At 41.7% G+C, this 21,892-nt stretch overlaps 1 protein-coding gene across 2 annotated transcripts; it reads left to right on the forward strand.

The window, feature by feature from the left end:
• Positions 1-1,992: 1,992 nt before the first annotated feature.
• Positions 1,993-21,492, forward strand: faap20 (FA core complex associated protein 20). 2 transcript variants are annotated; one of them, XM_004916152.4, is made up of 5 exons: positions 1,993-2,372; positions 6,168-6,287; positions 14,110-14,257; positions 18,312-18,850; positions 20,809-21,492. In XM_004916152.4, exons 2-5 carry the CDS (start codon positions 6,178-6,180, stop codon positions 20,879-20,881), a joined length of 870 nt encoding a protein of 289 aa, XP_004916209.2. In that variant the 5' UTR covers positions 1,993-2,372; positions 6,168-6,177; the 3' UTR covers positions 20,882-21,492. The 2 variants fall into 2 exon arrangements, with proteins under 2 accessions (XP_004916209.2, XP_004916210.1); XM_004916153.4 differs by having other exon boundaries at positions 1,995-2,401.
• Positions 21,493-21,892: the final 400 nt, after the last annotated feature.

Consider the following 21,892-nt stretch of genomic DNA (forward strand, 5'->3'; position numbering starts at 1 on the left):
TGCATTACAATGTCAACATAAAGGCAAGAGTATTTTTTGTACACACTGTAGAAAATATTGGTACTTTATAAACTATAATGACAGTCATTTACTCTCCACTGCAGTGTTCAAACCATAATTGTTTAAAATAAAAGGATCCAAAAAAACCACCACATAAAAATATTATGTTTTGTCTCTTGTGTCTAGACAATCTCATTACACTGTTTGGTTAGATTTTCACTGCACATCTGGAAATGTTTGCAAATAGTTTAAAAGGTTACACTTCCTTTTGCTTACTATACACAGCACAGGAAAATATTTGTCTTTGCCAAGGTCGGTCTAGAAGGATACTGCTTAAATACCTTTGTCTTAATTTGTATGCACTTCTTCATTAATAACACTTTTTCATTAATAATCACATTTAGTTTTCATAAATTCAAACAACTGAAAGAATTATTGTCTCATTCACTTAGTTAATCTTGTAAGGGTTTAAAAACCTGAAAGGATGTAAACTCTGGGGTTCCAGATAGGATTTTGCTGCAATTATCTTCTTGTAGCATAGTTAGAATCTCTATCTATTGATTGCCATATTTATCCCTATCACTAATAAAGTGCTTTGTACTTGATCCGAAGCTGCATAAATCCATATCATATTGGTGGCCAAACAGTTCTACTACAGTACAGATTTGGGCTTTGGATCTTCCACAAGTTTTTCATCTAGACACCCACCAAAGTTATTTTTTATATAAAAACTCAAATATACTCATAGGAGGTTGATTTTTTCCCATTGGGGAGGCTAAAGACAACCATGCACATGATAACTTTCTGCATGAGTTGCCATCCAGCATTTAAAAATAGAAAAAGGGAAACAGGTTCCTATGCTTGCAAATGCAAATTGTGTCAACAATATCATCACACTGCATAATGGTCGAGCCAGTCTATACTCTCCAGCTCTGCTTTACCGTACTGCAAAGGGGTACGAGACTGGACAGAGGCGGTATGTGGTTTAGGCAGGTAACAGAAGCAAAGAAAAAAATTGGCAGATGGGTAATAAACATATTCTTACTATCCTAATGTGTGAAGACACACAGAGCCACTAGTAGCAGCTACTTGTCACAGCTACAGAAATAGAAAATGCTGATCATTTACTGCTAATTGTCTCTACATGCACTTTAGCATGTAGGAAATTCTCAGTTTTGTCCATGGCAGGGTATTTTGTGGTGTTAAGTAGCTATGACAAGTAGCTGCTACTAAGTAGCTCTGTGTCTCTTCAGCCTTAGGCTGATGGCCCACTGAGAGCGAGTTAGTTGTCTGTAAGAGATCTTTGCTACCGTGGCGACTAACCACTACAAAAATGCGTTCCACCGGCAACAACAGGAGACGGCAGTGTGATGGCCTATGCATCGCTTCGGCTCTCCAAAGTGGTGTTAAGTTTCCTTCTGCAGACAACTTCATGCGACTTCAGAAAGCCAAAGCAACGTGTAAGCCTTTCCACTGGCGACTCCAATTGTTGCTGGTGGAAAGGCATTTCGAAGAGGTTAGTCGCCCACAGTAGCAGTGATCTATCGCTGGCGACTAACTCGGCCCGTGGGCCATCAGCCTTATACTTCCAGTCTATAGCCCTCCTGTAGTTTCTCAGCATAAACTTGAAAGACACAATAGGTTTTAATAACAATAAATATATTCCAATCGTTAGTGCAGGAAAGTTCTTAATGAAAATTCAAGCATTCTTACCCCTTCCCAATACATTTCCTGGCATCTTAAAAACTCCTAGGCTGATTGGGGGTTAATTATGTTTTCTCATTTAATTTATAGTATAGTGAGGGTGGTCCTGGCTGGGGGAGTGAGAAGCAGGTCAGGATGTTGACACTATTATTTGCCTCTCATGAAAACCTGTGGCTGCTGCTGCTTTGTTAAGCATTAAGCAGAGGCCACTTCTTTTCCTCTGAAAACCAGCAGATTAGAAGAAGGAGCTTTACCGGTGACCCCCCCTACTGTGACCTATCCGTGCTGTTGGTATCGTCCGGGTAAAACAGCAACTCGCCTGCCTTAGGCCGACTGAACCAATTGCGCTATGGGGGACGCACCACAGCCCCCAACTTTTATGTCCTCCCCCACCAATGTTCTGTGGTGCGCATAGAGCCCTGACAGACTTCAAGTCAAAGTCAAAGAAAGGAGCTGCAGAAAGGGGAGATCGGTCAGTGAGAGAAGCTGCAACAGGGAAGGATCCCAGTTCCGCCTGCTTGCATTGCCCACAGTTCACAGCCAACAGCCACTCAGGGATTGGGTGGGCGACAGGGGGAAGTATGAACAAGCAACCAATCCCTGTGCTGCTGTTCCGGGACTACAACTTCAAGCAGGAACTAGCAGTGTGTGCAGCAATTCTGTTCATGGCAAGTAGAAATGATTCAACAGTGCTGAGGTAGGGACAGAATGTTACATGAGGTTTTAAGTGAAAGAATGGCTAATGTAGGGGAGCAGTATTAAATGGGGGGACCGAGAAAATGAAAGAGGAGGAAAGAGAATGGAGAAAGGTGAAACAATATAAGAAAGTGGCACTAAAGGGAAGGATGATCAGAAGGAGAAATGCTAGCTATTATATAATGGACACAAAGTAAGAGAAAAAAACCAATATTCAACACACAGTGACAGATGCTGGAAAAGCATTTTTCTGCCTTTGTCAAACTTATAGAACTAGACTAGGAAAACTGGCTGAAACTGACATTTACCTTCTTTGTTCTAAAACCGTCTGAGGAGGTGGGGGAGGACTCAAGCCACCTGACTAGCCCTACAGATCTGGCATAATGTCGCCTTTGGGAGTCTGGCTTTTTAGTAGTTTGAACCTGTTGCTTAATGTGTACCCCTATTGGTATTCCCCCGTACTAAGCACAATTCAGCAGGAACAGCCCCCTAAGTTTGCTCATAGCCTGTACAGAGAGATACCATAAAACTATGGCAGCATAGGGATTCCCCCATACTAAGCACAATTCAGCAGGAACAGCCCCCTAAGTTTGCTCATAGCCTGTACAGAGAGATACCATAAAACTATGGCAGCATATGGATTCCCCTGTACTAAGCACAATTCAGCAGGAACAGCCCCCTAAGTTTGCTCATAGCCTGTACAGAGAGATACTATAAAACTATGGCAGCATATGGATTCCCCCGTACTAAGCACAATTCAGCAGGAACAGCCCCCTAAGTTTGCTCATAGCCTGTACAGAGAGATACTATACATTAATGACATAATTGGTATTTCCTGTACTATTTACCAGAAGGGAAGTTCTTTAAAGAATGCAGCCTATATTTAGATATACTGTGAAAATGTATACCTGTTCTTTGTATGCTGTGAACTACATAAAATTAAAATTGAGTAATGAATGACATCTATTTTATTATACAGGTATAGGACCCGTTATCCAGAATGCTCGGGACCAAGGGTATTCCGGATAAGGGGTCTTTCCGTAATTTGGATCTCCATACCTTAAAGGGAAACGAAAGGTAAAGTCACTTGGGGGTGCCAAAATGTTAGGCACCCCCAAGTGACTTTAACCGCTTACCTCGTACCCCGGGCTGGTGCCCCTGTTGGGAGAAAACAGCACCAGCCCGGGGCACCTGGAGCGCAGTGCTTCCGTGTTCTGGCTTCCTCTTCCTGAATGCCAGCGGTGGGCGCATGCGCAGTAGAGTGAAAAGCCGACTTTAATGTTTAAGTTCGGCTTTTCTCTCTACTGCGCATGCGCGCGCAGCGAAACAAGAGGAAGGAAGCGCATGCAGCTACCCCGGGCTGGTGCTGTTCCCTCCTCACAGGGGCACCAGCCCGGGGTAAAAGGTAGGTGGTCAAAGTCACTTGGGGGTGCCTAACATTTTGGCACCCCCAAGTGACTTTGACTTTCTTTTCCCTTTAAGTCTACCAAAGAATCAATAAAACTGCAATTAAATTCAACAGGATTGTTTTGCATCCAATAAGGATTATTTGTATCTTAGTTGGGATCAATTACAAGATACTGTTTTATTACTACAGAGAAAAGGGAAATCAGTTTTAAAATTCTGAATTATTTGATTAAAATGGAGTCTATGGGAGACGGGCATTCCATAATTCGGAGCTTTCTGGATAACGGGTTTCCGGAAAAGGGATCCCATACCTGTATATATATATATATATATATATATATATATATATATATATTGCATGGTACTGCACACATATATGTACATTGGTCATCGAAAGTGGCACAAAATAATTTTTTTGGGCACATAACCTAAAAAATATTAGAGGGAACATTGTCCCCCACCTGCCCAGTCTTCCCCCAACCCTGATTTGCAGCAGTCACTTGGACAGAGGGAATGGTAGGCACTTTTCACCCACTCAGCCCAAGAACCCTGTGCCAGACAGCAAAACTTCATCTAGGGGGCTCCGCCAAAATGGTTCCAATTGGGCCCCTCATTTGTTAAGACCAGCCCTAGGGTGGGGGGTGGTGGATGGCATGTATTTCTATGGTTGATCCATAAAGGGCTCCTTTCATCTGAAAACCAAAGGGCAGCTTAACAAGCCACTCTGAATTTTGGAAACAGCTGAAAGCAGGGGAAACAATAGTATTTTACAAAAAGAATCTCCCCCCAAATGAGGCACTTTGGTCCTGCACTAGGAGGGAGCCCCCCGTGCCAGCTGGCATGTTGGGGCAAATGCATGTGCGCATAATGGGCAAAAATCCCAGCTTGCTTATTATGTTCATGCGTGTGATAAAGGATCAGGCGCCACTAACACTTAAACATAATGATCAGGGCTGGAGCACTCATTTTTTAAGCATGTGCTTACATGGTTTCCCAGAGTGGGAGCCATAGTGCATAACAGAGGGATTTTCATATAAAAATGACTATTGTTTCCTTCATAAGGAGTGTGTGACAATATTTTTAGGTGATAGACAAATTTTAAACTATTACTCCTAGGATCTCTTGTGGTTGCTAAGAGCTGAAGTGCAGTGCACCCATATGTATATCATGCAATCATTTGAGACCATTTTTGCACTAACATACCTTCCAACTGTTCCTCTTTAAGTGGGACAGTCCATATTGTTGTCGCCCAGCCAGATTGCTACTTTAACATCTTGTTTCCTGCTGGCCTGGTCTTTGTCTTGTGAGATTACACTATTATGTCACATTATATAACATGCACCAGTCTGGATACCCATAGGATGGGTAGCACAGTTTGTTTGGAGGGTGCTTGGTGCTGCCACTGTGCCTGTCCTTAAAGTGGACCTGTCACCCAGACATAAAAAGCTGTATAATAAAAGCCCTTTTCAAATTAAACATGAAACCCAAAATAATTTTTTTATTAACACATCCGTACCCATTATAAAGGCATTTTAAAATCCCAGCTGTCAATCATATAACGCCTGCCCCGCCTCTATGCCTTAGGCATAGAGGTGGGGCAGACAGTTACTTTCACTTTCAATTCAGAACTTCTTAGATGTTGCTGCACTCCTCACATTCCCCCTCCCTCCTCACCATGTAATTGTGTAACCAGTGCATGGATATGGGCATTGGTCCCCCCATACTGGCACAGAAACAAGATTTTGGTAGGATGCAATGCCTGCTTTGATAACAGCGTCCACAAAATGGCCCCTGCCTGCTTGCTGCAATTGTGAATTCCAAGGCTGAAGAAAATAAGATTAAAATAATTTATATAAGTAAGTAAAGTTTATTTTGCTTGCCAAACACAATAGAAAACAATTTGAAATTATTTCTTGAGGTGACAGGTCCGCTTTAAGTTATTGGGGACCACTATTGTGGAGTACAGTGTATCATGAATTGCTTTGGGGCCACAATATGTCATTCCAATCATAGTGTAGTTCAGTGCAGTTCATAGTGTTCTTTCAGTTTTTCAAATGTTCGTAGGTATGCAGTGATCTTACTGAAATATTGGGCTATTTGGGGCTACTTTTGAAATGGCTGTTGCTGGTTTTGAAAATTAGACCTGGCAACTCTGACTTACTTAGAACTCCCAGCATTGAATACACTTAGGGGAATGTGGTGCTGGGAGTTGTAAGTTTGGACATTAAGTACCATGTGAGCTGTGCTGTATGCTGCCTAGTGAAGTGCAGCCATTCATCAGTGAGATTTATAAGGTGTGCTTTGCCCCATGCAGGATTGCTGTTCCATTATGACATGGTTTCCCCGTTATCTCTCTGTAGGCTGTGAGTGATGTCTGAAGAGAGGGCTGTTAAACTGAAGCTGAAGAGGAGGAAGGGCAGCGCAGCACAGGAGCCACAGGCATCTGAGAGCAGTCATCTCCCTCCTGCAGCATCAACTGTGTGAGTAGCATATCCCTTGCAGAGTAATGTTATTTATAGAAAACATCATGCCCTTTATTGACAGACATTGCTTTTCATACACTGTGCTTTGTTTTACATTTCTTAAAAAGCTCCATGTGACAGATCTCACACAAACTTAGCAGCTGCAGCAGCAAAGAAGAAAATTGTATCATACTTACCGTGATTTTCCTTTTTTGGACAACTCCGTGTCATCACTTGCTGAGATAGGCCTGCCCCTCTGCCACCATCAGAAGGAACCTCCCCAAAGCCTTAAAGGTCCATCCCTTCCCCCAATCCGGTGTCTAGTAATAAGCTTCTAGAAACTACTGAAAAAGGGTGGGAAACTACATAAATGACATGGAGTTGTGCATGAAAGGAAAATCACGGTAAGTATGATACAATTTTCTTTCTTCCCTGGCCAACTCCATGTCATCACTTTCTGGGACATAGCAAGCTTAAATCCCCAGTTGGGAGGGTAACAGTTCCAAGAAGGAAGGAAATCTGGACCACAGAATGTAGCTCTATTCCAGATACATCCCAAGGCAAATGAAACCCCCACAGGTGAGCCTAGAAATAAAAACTTGGTATAAACCTGTGAACTCTTAAGAGGCAAGGCCCTCACCAAAGTAATCATATTAAGTGCACAACCAGCCTGGCACTCTCGCCTGGAGGGAGAGGACTAATAACTTCACATGAGTCCTTACCTTACCTATACATAACTATAAAGAAAAATATAGAAAACTGGCTAAACAGACAGACACACACACAACTCCTCTGCAAGTCAAACTGCCCAATACTGTTACTGGCCCCTGTATATTCTAAGATGGCACCCTGCACAAAATTCCTACCGGGTGGCCAGCTTGATACATACCATGATTTGCAGAAACTAACCCACAGAGACTTAAGCTTATTGTACACATTAAGATTTTTAAAAGATCTTTTTGTTATAATAGGACCAAGCTTATGCTGAAACAATCATTTAAGAATACAATTTGTCCATCAACAAAATGACTGTTTCAAGCAATAACATTTAGCTGAAGCTAGGAAAACTGTGAGTAGCTACCTGCTTAACCCTGCAAACAGTTGGACAATGGATCAATCTCATTGTTAGTGACAAACATTTTCAAACCTGCCCAATCGATTTTCTGACCAATGTCAAATAAAAAATTGCCAGATGTACAATTGTTTGGTGTCCACTAACCCTATAATAATTTAATAAAAGTCCCTAAGACTTTTCTGCAGACCTAATGCTTTCCCTAGGCTAAAAAGAAATATTTACTTCCAATGGGAGCCAAACAAGAAGCTGAAGGACAAAAAAGACACTGGATTGGGGGTAAGGTTGGGCTTTTAAAGTTTTGGGGAGGTTCCTTCTGATGGGAGCAGTTGGGGGCGGTAAGTGATGACATGGAGTTGGCCAGGGAAAACAAAATATCTGATAAATTTGGAGAAGATTCTGTGTTTAATTTCTTCCATCTTGGGGGAAGGGCTCCCATAAATACATGGGGCTGGAGAAGTTCTTGTGTACTGTGAGTTGGGATCTGATTTGGTGCTCCCTGTAGTATAACCCTTTATTACCAGCTTCTATCTACCAGCTGCTATCTTTATAAATACTTTATAAATGGGAATATTAACTTGTTACAAATGCTACCTTTACTCTAAATCCCCAGTCACCTACTTAATTTCCTGGCCATTTTGAATTATCCCCACCAAACGTAACCCCCAATACCAATATTTTTTGCCTGTCCCAAGCTGCCACTGTCACTGTGATGACTGTAAAGTTGAAATTGATCTATTTTCGCCTCTGCATTAATCATGAAATTGGCACTGCTTATCTTATGCTATGTGTTATGTGGCAGTAATGATATAGTTGCAGTTATATAGTTGGGCATTAAACCTGAAGTTGGTATTACATATATATTCCATTGTGTTCTGTGGGGATTACAATTTAAGCATTTGCCTTGAGCACTTGGCAAAATACCTTGGCCTGGCCCTGGGCCGATATATTGCCACTTTTAGGTCTAGTTCAGAAAATCTTTTAATACAGCATTGTATTTGTGAGGATCAGGCTGTGTGAGCATGTAGGCAGATCAGGCCCCTAACATGAGTGTCATTCAGTAGGCTTGTGGTGTAAAGGAGCCTTGTCTTTACCCAGGCAGTAGTGATCTGCGGGTTGACAACCCAACCCAAAAACACTGCTTTGTGCCTGCTAGTGCTGCAAGTAAAACATAAAAGTCCTTCAAACTGGGTTTTATAGAAGTCGTTGTTTTTCTGGTAACCTTACTCTTTGTGTAATGCCCAGTCACGCACAAGTAGCTTGCTGGGCTGAATCTGGTTATTAGCACAAGTACATGATACGCACAAGTAAAATGGTATGATTTCCCAGCCTAATGCGAAATTCACAACAAATTACTATCAATAGGAAATATATAGTTAAACGACACATTCAGGCACTTATGACCTGCAGAGTTATTATGCTGTGATGCAGTCATAAAAGAGAGAAAATGACGAGCTAAAGAAAATTGTACCAAATTATTTTTAGTGGTATAATATTTTAATTAGTGAAAGAAGGGTGGGCGCCTTCTTAAGACCAGACGGTAACTGAGATTACTTGAAGTCATATAAATTAAAATAACTGTTTAAAGAGGACATAATAAGCAATACGGTTTAACGCATTCATCTGTATAATGCTGGCCATTTTGACTTCCAGTTTAGCATTGGCTTTCAGGCTGTCTAGTCGTATGCAGTAATACAGAAGGTATTAGCTTCCATATACAGCCAACTTGTGCACAAAGCACTGCATTTACTCGCCATTTCAGCACATACTAATGAGGCCTTCATGCAACATAGTTAAAATGTCCAATACAGAACAGAGTCAGTTGGAGATTCATGTAAAGAAGGCAACTGATTCCTATAAGAATCCAGTGGGTCTTTTGCAGAGGGTAAATGCTACGACTCTATGTTGTATTGAATGTTATAGAAATGTTAGAAATCAATGGGTGAGAAAACCAATATTACAGTTATGCAGTTATTTTTAATTTCTTGGTTTATTTATGTGGCCAGTGCTTATATGATGTGAAAACCCCTTCTTTTAGGGGGTTACATTACCATTGCCAGTCATTTCTGTTTATTTTTTGTGAAAGTGAGAGTTCACACTTTGGTTATGACACCCCTAAATAGCATATAAAAGGGAATATAGAGCTTTGAAGTTTCCATTTGGTGAGATGTGGCACGCTGTAATGTCACGCTTTGCCAAACATACCCCTGTGTGATTACAGTGCAGCCGAACAGAAACTGTTGGACCACGTTGTAATCTCTAGTTTGGAGCAATTTGATCTCATTTTCATGCTGTTGTGAATTTTTTTTCTTGACATTCATAAACTTGAATAGTTAGAAAAAAAATGCCATTGTTGCCTTTGAAGGCACATCTTTTTATCCTGGGGGAAAAGAATGTGCTGCCTTATCAAGCTTATCTCTTACAGTTTTACATATATATACTAGCTATATTGTGTGATTACTAACTGCCAGAGAATTGCAAGAAAGGGTGTGCCCACATGGTGCAATCTGTATATAAGGAAAGTATTTCCTGTTTGTATGTAGAAATGTCACACTTATTTTTTGTTTATATGTTGACTTTCACTTCATTTTTCTATAAATGTTCTGTAAAATACAGATATAAGGTATTCAGTTATTTTGTACTCAAAGCCTTTTTGCATCTACTTTGTCATCTACTTTGTATGTGTTTGTGTGCTTGAGAGCAGCTGCCATTGCTCATCCAAAATCTCTGATGAAACACTGACCTCTTTTGCCCATGTTTTAAGAGAAAGTTCTGGAATACTCACTGCTAAGCTATTATTTTTGCACAAAGCATCTCTGAGATGTAAAAAAAAACCCAAAAACATATGCAGCATGTATGGTTTTTCTTAACCCATGATTAGATAATATAATGTCCTTTAAATATGAAAAGGCTAATATATAATATTTGTTTGTGTATATATATGTGTGTAGCACTCCAGACACAGTCTTTGAATAGATGTGTTGCCCAAGGTGTGGTTTTAAAATCCACTGTACAAAGCGAGACCCCACCTTGAACCAGACCCCAAAACTGGGGACTGTATATAGAGGAAGCATTAATGGTATATTTCACCTTTAATTTCTGGCACACGTTACAGGGCAGGTGTAAACATTATCCTATGCTTTGGTAGGCTAACCTGTTAGTGTTCCCAGAGGGGTCAAATAAAGACTCAGAGCAGCTCTGGGTTTTTATACTGTGGTGTAATTTCATTCTGTCCATTGGCGCTGGTTATGATGTAGTGACTAAGTGAAAAGCAGAGTAATGTGAAGCCCCTTAATGTGCATGAAGCGAAATGGATGGAAGGGAAGTGAAATGAGGTCAGAGGTGCCTCCTTAGTTCAGGAACTTATTACAGATGGCTGAACAATGAGATGTGACATTATAGCAAAACAAGTAAAAATCCTGTTTTCGGTGGAATATCCTTACTGAAGCCATTATTTTCTTTGAAAGACCTTTGGCACTTGGGTTATTGTGACCACAGCAGTGCTGTAGCAGAGAATCCCGGCAGTCAAAACACCAACAGCATCTGTCTCTGCTTCCCATAGCAAATTGCAGGAAAGCTTTGCCTGTTCCAGATAAAAACAACGAGCGGCAGACACCACTAAGAAACATTGAAGAGAACTGCCTGTCTGTCATAGCAAACACTTTCCCAAGCTTTGCCAAACAACATGGTGATTTTGTAAAACTCTACTGTCTGTAAACAATAAATCAACTTTATTACATCTACTTGTAGTTAGAATCTTGGGTGAAAATGAATGGATTTAATAACCTGACTGATTTATTTGATAATTGTTCAGAAGGTATGTGATTTGACTTAAGGTGTCCATACACAAGCCAACCTTAGAGATATCAGACTAAGTGAGATATTATATGATTATTCATGCAAATGACAAAACAACATTGTTCTTTTGTTCCAGCCAGTGGTGACACTCCACTCACCTCATCTTTTATTGTCTAATCTAGGTACCAAAAGAGTCACGGACAGATGACACTTTCAGTTAGGATGGGATCTCAGTATGTCTATTGAAGATGGACACCATTTCCTCAAGGTTCCATACACTCAAACAGTCAGGTTATATGGCCTAAATGGAATTGTTTTTATTCCATTTTTGCCTTGCACACCCAAAAACATAGCTGATGCAATGTAGTTGGATTCAGTGCACAGTTACCCCAGTTAATGCAGAGGAACCCTGGAGCTAGGGCCTGCTATGGCGATACTAGTAGCTCTTGGCTTCCTCTGTGTCAGTAGGTGTTACTGAATTCCAATCAGAACGGGAGGTAGGAAGGACTGAGCCGTTTGCTAAATTATCAGAAGTTTAGTGCTGTGTGACAATAGGTCCAGTGCAATCACAATGACTTATTATTGAGTTCCAAGTTATCCTCCCAATAAAAATTAGCTTGGGCAACCTTTCTCTATAAGGCATATATTGGTTAGATTACAATAGGTTGGAAGAGCACTTCAAGGCTTAAGTATTAGTAAACCATAATGGAACTTCAATTGACCTGCCCAATACAAAACATGGGGGTTTATTTATGCACAAGCTGTCCCCATGTTTTAGTAGTCTGATATCTGCCTTTTCTACCCAGAACAGAGCATATACAGAGAGGCTGCATGGATACAGACAGGTTGAGTCATGAATCCCACAGGAACAGGCATGATAATAGCAAAAGTAGGTTCTTCACAAAAAAGTAGAGCCCATATAGCCTTATGCGTCCTACTAATTATACTTCCATGATTAAATGCAATTCAGAGCACAAAACCTGTTCCTGTGGGATTTCATGGCTTCCTGCTCAGATTTTCTGTTCTGTCTGGTTATCGACCTTTGCTGATGGTCTTCGACATGTGTAGCTGGACCCGGCGGGCCTTTTATCTTCTATATATTTGCTTATGTAGATGGCCAGGGTACATCGATCCCATTATTTTGCTCACAGACCAACTGGTGCCCAGACATATGCGGAGTGGTTACACTGCCAGTTTTGCCAGTAACTCCCTGCTGATTCTGATGGCTGGTATTTGAATTTGGTTATTGTGAAATAATGACTTCTAGTTCGACTGTAGTCGGGTTGCAGTTAGAGGTTTTGGTGCCTTACTGCCAAGCAAAACAAAAATCTATATAGCAAATCCTCATAGCAAATATATTTTCACATTACGTATGGTTTTTCACATTTATTTATGATCCTGTTTGCTGAAACAGGCACGCATATATATATTCTAGAGAAACACAGCTGTCCGTGGCCCTTTAAGACGCTAAAAGAGAATGAGAGGTGAGGAAGTGCAGGCCCTGGCTTGATGTGAGAAGCTGTGTCAGTTCCAGGAAGGGGAGAATGCGCTGGCCGAGATCAGCAGTGTGTGAAGGAGGTCAAGTGATGGGGGAAGACAGCTGTCAACTGACTGTGCCTTTGGAAGTAAGAGAAATGCAGCTTTTCTTAGGAAACCCCAAGCCTTGCTAGTTTGTTTATATAGTGGCACAGGGATCCTGCCACGTCCTGCCATGCTCACCACTAATGCACTTTGCAACATCTTCTGGGACCCCCTGTTGCATTTCATAAACATTGCTTTCTGTTCTAAACAAGAACACTAATTGACCTGAATAAATATAAATATGCCTGGGTGCTTCTGTTCCTCAGGAGTGAACGGTGGTCCCTTTGGATCCCTCTGTCACTTCTATTGGGATAAATACTGGCGCGTGCCTTGCCACTAGGAAGTGCAAAAGGAGAGGCTGCCAGTGGGTTGCACGCAGGGCTTCGAGATAAGCGCTTGTGCTTTTTATTAATGCTGCTCTTGATATTTGGTAAATTAGACTTGGAATTATTTATGGTCTGAATTTAAGGGGAGTTCTGCTATTTTTAGAGACTGTAGCACTTTGCGCTTCATCATTTATTGATATCTGTATACAGTAATCCAGGGTGGTACTCATGGGCTGAATATTTGAATGACTTTGGATATGCGGCAATAGGAGGATATTTATTTCATTTTCAGGGATGCCATGGTGATGGAATGTAAATGATATTTATTTCTGGCCTATAGGTGCCTGGGAATTAAACATTTTGTGTTCAAACTATACTGGGTCACTGTTCTGTTTAGTGCAGAGCACACAGAGAAATTGCAAAGCTTGTTAAATATGTGACATTGTCTTTAAACATGGGGGGCTTTGAAAATATTCATCTGTTCATGGAGGCTGCAGGGAGTTGTAACTCAAAGCCATATATATTACATTTCCAACAGGAATGTCCCTTGGTGTTGCCAACAGAGGTTTAAATGGTTAGTTAAAATATATTTCCTGATACAGATATGGATCTGTTTTCTGAATAAGGCATCTTTCCATAATTTGGACCTCCAAGTTTACTAAAAAATTATTTAAGCATTATATAAACCTAGTAGGATTGTTTTGCTTTTTGGATAATGGGTCCCACACCTATACTGTACTGTGGTGTACAGAAAAAAAAAGGTGGACATCCCTTTTAAACATCCCTTTTAAACAGTTCTAGTCATGTAGTCACTATTAATATTTTATCCATGTTCTTTCAGGATGCATAATTCAAAATAAATACTAATAAAACATACATTATTTGTAAATCTGCTTTAGTGCTGAGGCTTTACAAAAATGTTCATTGCTTTTGTTTGGAATTTTCCTTATAAACCCCACAATCTGAATATGGGGCGCATTTGCCTGGATTTGCCCTATTGCCTGATATTTACTATTTTCCGTTTCTTATGATTGGTTATCCCTGCTCTTTTCCTGTATTCCAGAAGGAAGATTCCTGGCAATTCCTGGCTTTCTGAAATAGATTTAACAGCTACCGAGCAAACATGGAAGCAGGTTCTGAATGCAACTTTCACAGATGTGCAGAGTGTGGGCTGGGATGCAGTGCCAGGCCTGCCAGCCTTTAATAGGAAGGTACAGTACATACACTCCCATAGGGGTTCACATTAGCCAAACTCTATTGACTTAAAGGGATAGTGACACATTCTTTAGAAACTATGTATTCATGAACTTGACCAATGCCAAAAAGGGCTTTGATTAACTTTTAGTATGACATAGATATTCATATTCTGAGACAATTTGCAGCTGGTTTTCATTTTTTGTTTTGGTGTTCTTTCAGTTATTTACCTTTTTGTTCACTTGCTCTCCAGTTTAGAATTTTAACAGCTATCTGGTTGCTAGGGTCTTATTTATGTTAGCAACCAGGCAGTGGTGTGAATGAGAGACTGAAATATATATAGGGCAGAGAATGCATAGATAGATAATGAATAAAAAGTAACCATAATAATGATATTGTATGTTCACAGAGCAAGGTTTTTATGGCTGCTGGGGTCAGTGACCCCCATGTGAAAGCATGAAAATAATTCCAAGATTGTAAAAAATTACTAATGAAGACCATTTGCAAAGTTGTTAGGATTGGGATATATATACATAGAAAAAATTAGCTTAAAGGTGAACGACCCCTTTAAACCTGGAACCTTTCACTATCCCTTTAACCTCTGAGTCATGCTTCCTAGATCCGTTCATGTGTAATACCCACCTACCTCCAATTCTTCTTGCAGCATGTAGCTCAGCAATATGATCTACTTAAAAGGTTTTAACAACCACTAAGCAGAGGGGGTGATGCAGAGAAATAGGGGGCACAGGAGTGACCCCCAATTTTGCTTGCATTATGATATAATAATGATATTGTTTGGGGGGGGGAGCAGAATCTCACATTATCTACATCAGTGCTGTCCAACTGGCGGCCCGCGACCCCCCTCTGTGTGGCCCCCCACCTGTCTGGCTGCTTTGATGGCTTACCTTTGAGTAAGCTTTAAATGGTATCAGTACTGAGATTAACTGCCCCCCTGCATGGTTCTCACCTCAGATTCAGGTTGTAATCCCTCTGTATTGTTTAAAAATGTAATTCCCTGTGTTGTTCACACCTTTTAATCCCTGCATTGTTCACCCCCTGCAGTGTTCACACCTCAGGCTCAGGCTGTAATCACCCCCATTGTTCACACCTCAGACATTATAGGTACTGCCTGGACTATGCTGCCTGTGTGTATGGCACACAGAGGGAGCATAGGGTATGCAGATTATGGCACATTGGCAGCATAGGGCAGGGAGGGTATGGCACACACAGGCAGCACAGGGCATTTAAAATATGGCACACACAGGCAGCATAGGGCAGGCAGAGTATGGCACACCCAGGCAGGGTAGGGCAGGCAGAGTATGGCACATACAGGCAGGGTAGGGCGGGCAGAGTATTGCACATACAGGCAGGGTAGGGCGGGCAGAGTGCTGCCTGTGTGTGCCATACTCTACCTGCCCTATGCTGCTTGTGGGAGGTGAACATGGCAGGGGTTTGTTCTGGGAGTTTGTTAGCAGTTGGAAATAGCCATTAAATGGTCCCTAAGGTGTGTAATTATGTACTGGGGGTTGCTGTGCTATCCACAGGGGAGGATGAGGCATATGGATTTAAGGGTATATTATAATATGACATAATATAATTCTTTTACATATGAATGACGGTTGATATCCCCACAGTAAGGACCAAGCATTTGGGTTTTTGCTGCACTACCACCATTGTGATAAAATAGGTGTGGGTTGGGTGGGTGTGGTTTAAAAAGGGGAGTGGTCAAAAGTGGCTTCCATTAGCGGCCCTCCACCATGTATGCAAGAGAAATTCCGGCCCTCGGCACCGCAGAAGTTGGACAGCACTGATCTACATAAACATTTACAGTGTCTGACATTTTCACATGTAGAAGTGTTCGCTTTGTCCAGCAGCACAGGAATGGCACAGGTGAGACTAGGGGTGCATTTACTAACCCACAACTTTTTTGTGTTTGACACCGAAAAAGTTGCAAACCCTGAAAAAGTTGTAGGAAAAAAAGAAAAAAAAAGTGAATGTCCAAATCCAAAAACTCTCCACCTAAAACCTGTCACGGTCATGTAGAAACTAATGGCAGGTGTCTCTTCCCTTCCCTGGAGAATTTTTCTTTGCTTTCCTAGTTTCTCAGATTTTTGAAGATGGTTTTTGTGCAGCAGTTTGAAAAAGTAGTGGTTATCGTGCATCAAATCGAAAAAGTTGCGCTTTTCACAACTTTTCAACGATTTCTCCCCACACAAGTTTATTTGTGGTTTCAAACAAAGATATAACAAGATAACTAAAATCTGCCCCTAAATGTGTGTGTTTGGTTGCAGAATGTCGTTGCTGTGTGTCACTGAGTTTTTGCACGGACGGCGCAGCCATTCCATAGAACCCTGCATTCCTTGCCTGGGAAGTTCTAATGGAACATTTGAGAAAAAGCAGGAGGCTGACTTTGCGCTTATGGTAGATCCCAGGGAAAAGAGGTCTGCGGCTCTTCCAAAATACAGTAGTGAAATAACCATTTTATAGGATATTAAACGCACACCAGCTGCATAAGCGCTACATTGCAATGTGCAGACTCTGGAGCTGAAGCCTAATGACAACAGCAGAGAACTGTAATATTTTCCCTGTTTCTATAGTTACATTGTGCTTTTCCTCCCTAAGCATTGTCTGCTGCCTGCTGGGCGGGGGAACGTCACTTATTGGGGTAAAACAAAGCTTATTTTGCTTAGGAGGGCTATTTTTCTTGCACAATGTATATACTACTAGGCCAAAAGCCATAAAAGCAGAACAGGGAATTCATTCTCCTGCCAGATCTACATGTAATAAGCACATTACCTTGTGTATTAGTATTCAGTATTCAGCTATATAAGCAGTGGCATGATGAGTTGGGCTACCAAAGTGTTGTCTAGCTTCTTGGCCAGATGCCCTTTTGGAGCCAAACTTCCTTTCAAACCCCTCCCACAGCAAGAACCCTCATTATCAGTTATTTATTCAGTACTGTATCAATATATCTGATCCCTGCTGTACAGAGACATAGATATACTGCACATATTCATTTCGGTATTTTCCTCTTCCTTTTGTTTCTTCTTTTCTATCTTTCCTCTTGTCTTTCTCTCTTTTCCTCTTATTCTCAACAATCACTTAAAGTAAATAGACTTTATATTCATACAAACAATAGGCAGTATTGCACAGGAAACAGTTTATTTGGTGCACAAAACAATCATAAATGTATCCAAAATTCACACCAAACCAAACCATTCCCATCATACCATACCTGCGCCCAGGGCCCTGCACAAGTTATTTATATGGGGCCCCACATGAACACAAGCGCACAATACCAAAATTTGTCCCTGCCCCTTGTGCTTCTGTGTGCAATATAAACAGCTGGTGTCACTCCATAATAAGCAGTCCATTAAAGAGTTCCATTAGTAATGTACTAATTACCAGTCCGTTTCTTTGGGGGTCAGTAGAAATTGCACTGCACTGGCTTTGTATGTGGCTACTCATATATCACAGATATCTCCAGTTTCTTCCCGCCCTCCAAACACATACAGGCAGGTTAGTTGGCCTTGCGACCTTGGATTGTAAGCTTCTTTGGGGTAGAAACTGATATAAATGATGTATAATCTCTGTGCCATATAGAAACAACTTTCTAACAACTATATATATATTTACTGACCTGCAGCACCTGCCACCCCTAAAATTGTGCCGCCCTAGGCTCGGGCCTTTGTTGCCTCGCCACAAATCCGGGCCTGCTGACCTGATGAAGGAAGGGTGCCACCCCCCACCCCCGAAACATTGATCTAAGGTGGTTACAATAAATGGGGTAAGCTCCCCAACTGCATATAGTGAGTGCTGCTCCAGTATAATCTATCTCTGTTGGAGGGACTGGCCGGCCCAATGGAAGGCTTGCACCACTGGTGCAGTAAGTGGTTTGAATTAACAGGTGTGCGGTGACATTTTTTTCCCCCTGCTTGGATATTTGCCATTTGCCATTTCTTGTGTATGTGACAGACTGAAGGGAAAGCAGTGTGCATTGTAACAATATGCTACTTGGAATAAAAAGTACAGCTGTACTAAAAAAATCTCTTTTTTTTATTTTTCTTGCAGATCACTGATACTAGACCCAATGGGACAGCTGAGCCTGAAGTCTTTAAAGCTGGGGAGCAAAGATTTGAATGGTTTCCATTTCCCACTGGCTCGCCCCAGCACATAACAGAGCATAGGGATTCCATGCAGGAAAGCAGTGCTGAGGGAACCATTACAGCCGAGGAGCAGGAAAGATTGCTGGGCACTACAGATAGGGGTATTGTGCCTGCGGCTGAGGACAGAAATAACCAACTGAAAGAGGGAACCGTCCCTAATGTGCTTTTAGTTCAGGCTAAACACAGGCCTAATAACCGGGCAGAGCAGAAGCTACAAACTGGCAACATGTATTCTCCCCCCAAACCAACAGTAGATGAGAGAAGCCACTTGGCTCAGGCCCCTGAAGCAGCAGAAAAGAGGGATCAGGAGAATATGCAAACACATGACTCTCTGAGGCACGACTTGTGCTCCCCTATAGCACCGAGGGAAAGTGCAAATACTTCATCTGCAAATACAGGGGCACTGGAGAACTGCCCCATGTGCCTGAAACCGTTTTCAATGAGGTACTTTCTACCATTTCTATCAGTTCATACATTGTCCCACATGATTCAGTTGGTGTGTAGCATTCTATGGCTACCTATGGAAATACATTCAGCAAGAGTATTTAGCATAGTCACTCGGGCTGTATGGAGGTAACCTAGCTAAGCTTCATGGGCTTTAAAATGGCAGTACCCGTCATTCTTGGTTCTTCAGAGAAACAGAATTTTATGTTATGTTTTCCCAAGAAAACTGCATTGAGCTGTGTTTAGATTCTGTGTTTCTCTATTGGGATAAAAAATAAACACTGATGAGATGTAAGTATGAAATTAGTCACAGAGGGGATCATTTTGGCCTCATACTTCAGCCGATGTCAGGCGTTAGCAGCCAGAATCAGCCAGTGTATGGTCAGATCTAGAGTTATACCTATTATTACCCATTATGTTGTGCCGATATATGGTACAGTATGTTACAGAGAGTGCAATAGTAATTATACCACACACAAGCAGTCAGGGTCAGTAACATCATGCCTAGGCTACAGCCACATGGGGGTAATTGTGTGCCTAGGGCTCAGCACAGGAACGGTATCAGCCTCACACACTGGTTTTGATTTTGAAAAGAGCACAATTTTGACTGGAAATGTTATGTTCTCCCAGTGTGCCACTGCTCTAAAATCTGCTCTGTGTGCCTGCACGCAGGCCAACTCAGTGATTCCAGGCACATCCAAAGGCTGATTGGGGCATAGGGGCCGATTCAAGGCCTGTGTTTAGGGCAGGGTCACACTGGGTTTTTCACGCTGGGTTTTAAAAATGTGGGTAAGAGCGTAAATACACTAAAAAAATCCCACACAGCCAATTAGATGTGTTTCACTGCCTGTAGTTTTCCTTTCCCATCATGCATGCTCATCCTTTCTCATACAAAATAATCACATGCTCTGTACACGTTTCGTATAAAAAAAAAAAGCCTTGGATGAAGAAACCTTGGAAAAATTCTAGTAAACTTTCGTGAAAAAAACCCAATTGGAAAAGCAATTTAAACACAAAATGTCCAGACTGATTGTCGATACACAACATAATTACATTACTAGCTGACAATGTTGCAAATACGTATATGCACAATTCATCTTGTGAGAGTTTGGCCGCCATATAAAGTGTATTTTCAAACCTGCAGATCCCATAGAGTTCAACGTTATGGCGTTTCCTTGACATATTGTCATTTCGTGCTGAAAAACGCAAACACTGGTGTCACATGGTGGGTGTCATCTTGCCCCACGGGAATTGTTACAGTGCGTATTTCATTATAATCAGTAGGGGTTTATTTTTTGTGTATTTACACTCAAATCCGCGTATTTAAAAAGGCAACCTAAAAACTCCCTGTGTGACCTCCCCTCTATGCTCAGGCTGAGAATCAGCCCCCATGTGGCTTACGCCTTAGTGAGTTGAAACCCACATGACCCACTGGAGGAACATACAATATCCATTCAAGATTGTACCCATCTCAGAACCAAACCCAGACTCTGTGTGTAAGGCAGTGTGAGACCAACTTATTGTAATCACTGTCAGGCTGATACCCATCTGCTGCTCCTGCACTGAACTATAGGCTCCACCCCAGCACCCTGCTGCTATAGGCTCCACCCCCAGCACCCTGCTGCTATAGGCTCCACCCCCAGCACCCTGCTGCTATAGGCTCCACCCCCAGCACCCTGCTGCTATAGGCTCCACCCCCAGCACTTTGCTGCTATAGGCTCCACCCCAGCACCCTGCTGCTATAGGCTCCACTTGGAAACAGTAGACGCAGGTTTAATTACACTGCAGTACACGGAGCACATGAAGCTTCTCTGCTCCTTATATTTCTACTCTATATACAAGAGGGATTCTGCACCTTACTGGTACCACCGGACCTATTTAACTGAAATTAAATAATTGCCTTTAACTGATTATGTCAATATTTGTCATTAATTCCATCTTCTGACTTCCACCCCCAGGTTATCTCAGCTTGATATCGACAGCCATCTGGCGCAGTGCTTGTCTGAAACAGCGGTAGATGTGATGTGGTAAAGGCCGTCAGCAAAGAAAAATAAAGTCTTTTTCCAAGCTGGCTGTATTGGCAGGGGGTTTATTGGGCCAATGTGCCAGCCCCCTGCTTCTGTGGGAGCAACAACTGACACCTGACTTTGTATCACTGTATGGCCTTGCTTTCTCTTGTACCAATCCCTGGCACATTTGGGCTGAACCACATATAATCACTCCCTCTGCTGCTGTTATTTCCTCACATCTGTGGGAGATCTGGGGACCTGGGCAGATCTGTATCCAGGTGAATTGAAGGGGAGCTAGAAATGCCCATTACCTTGCTTCTCTTCATTATATGCAGCGCATCTCATGGATATCTCATCACTATTTCAATTTTGTATGCAAGAGGGTTTTTTTGAAAAAAAAAAAAGTTCCAGCAGTCTGTGCAGTATGTTAGGCCAGTGCTGTGCAACATGGGCCAGGTGTCTCTCTGTATGCATGCACTCTCATGTCGTACACGGACCTTGCACAAGCTGAGACCATCAAAAATCCTTTGGTGGCTAACATTTGCTTGTGCCCTCAGGTTACAATTTGTAACATCAGTGTTTTAGTCTCTCCTCCTGTCAGGATTTCAAATGATGCAGAAAGAGAAGAACTGTTTTGCAGCAGGATTTCAGCATATAGAAATGGTATTTATTCATACAGATTACAGTGTTGGTATATTAGGGGTTTCTGTGTTGTGTGGGGCTCTTTAGCAAATTTTGTTTCAGAAGCCGGAGTCCCCCTTCAAGGTCCTCTAGTCCCAGTTGATAAGGTAATTCAAGAAGGGCAAACCTACCTTTAATTAGTAATAAATTCAGGATGTTTAGGCTTTTATTGTTTTTAAATTGCAAGACTATCAATTCATCATTTATGACCCCAACATATGCAGTACAGAAAAGAACTGCTTTATTATCATTATTATATATTATTATCAAACTGGTATTTTATATACAGACCCACACTCTGCACACCATCTTCTAATGGACCAATTACATCAAAAAGTCTTCATATGAACTT

This window comes from Xenopus tropicalis, chromosome 7 (genome assembly GCF_000004195.4).
Source record: "Xenopus tropicalis strain Nigerian chromosome 7, UCB_Xtro_10.0, whole genome shotgun sequence".
Classification (NCBI taxonomy): Eukaryota; Metazoa; Chordata; class Amphibia; order Anura; family Pipidae; genus Xenopus; species Xenopus tropicalis.

Bases quoted from the DNA above. Each gene is read 5' to 3' on its own strand.
- faap20 (XM_004916152.4), top strand. From the start codon at position 6,178: ATGTCTGAAGAGAGGGCTGTTAAACTGAAGCTGAAGAGGAGGAAGGGC. The intron at 6,288-14,109 runs GTGAGTAGCATA...CCTGTATTCCAG, and splicing joins CCTCCTGCAGCATCAACTGT to AAGGAAGATTCCTGGCAATT. The intron at 18,851-20,808 runs GTACTTTCTACC...TTCCACCCCCAG, and splicing joins CTGAAACCGTTTTCAATGAG to GTTATCTCAGCTTGATATCG.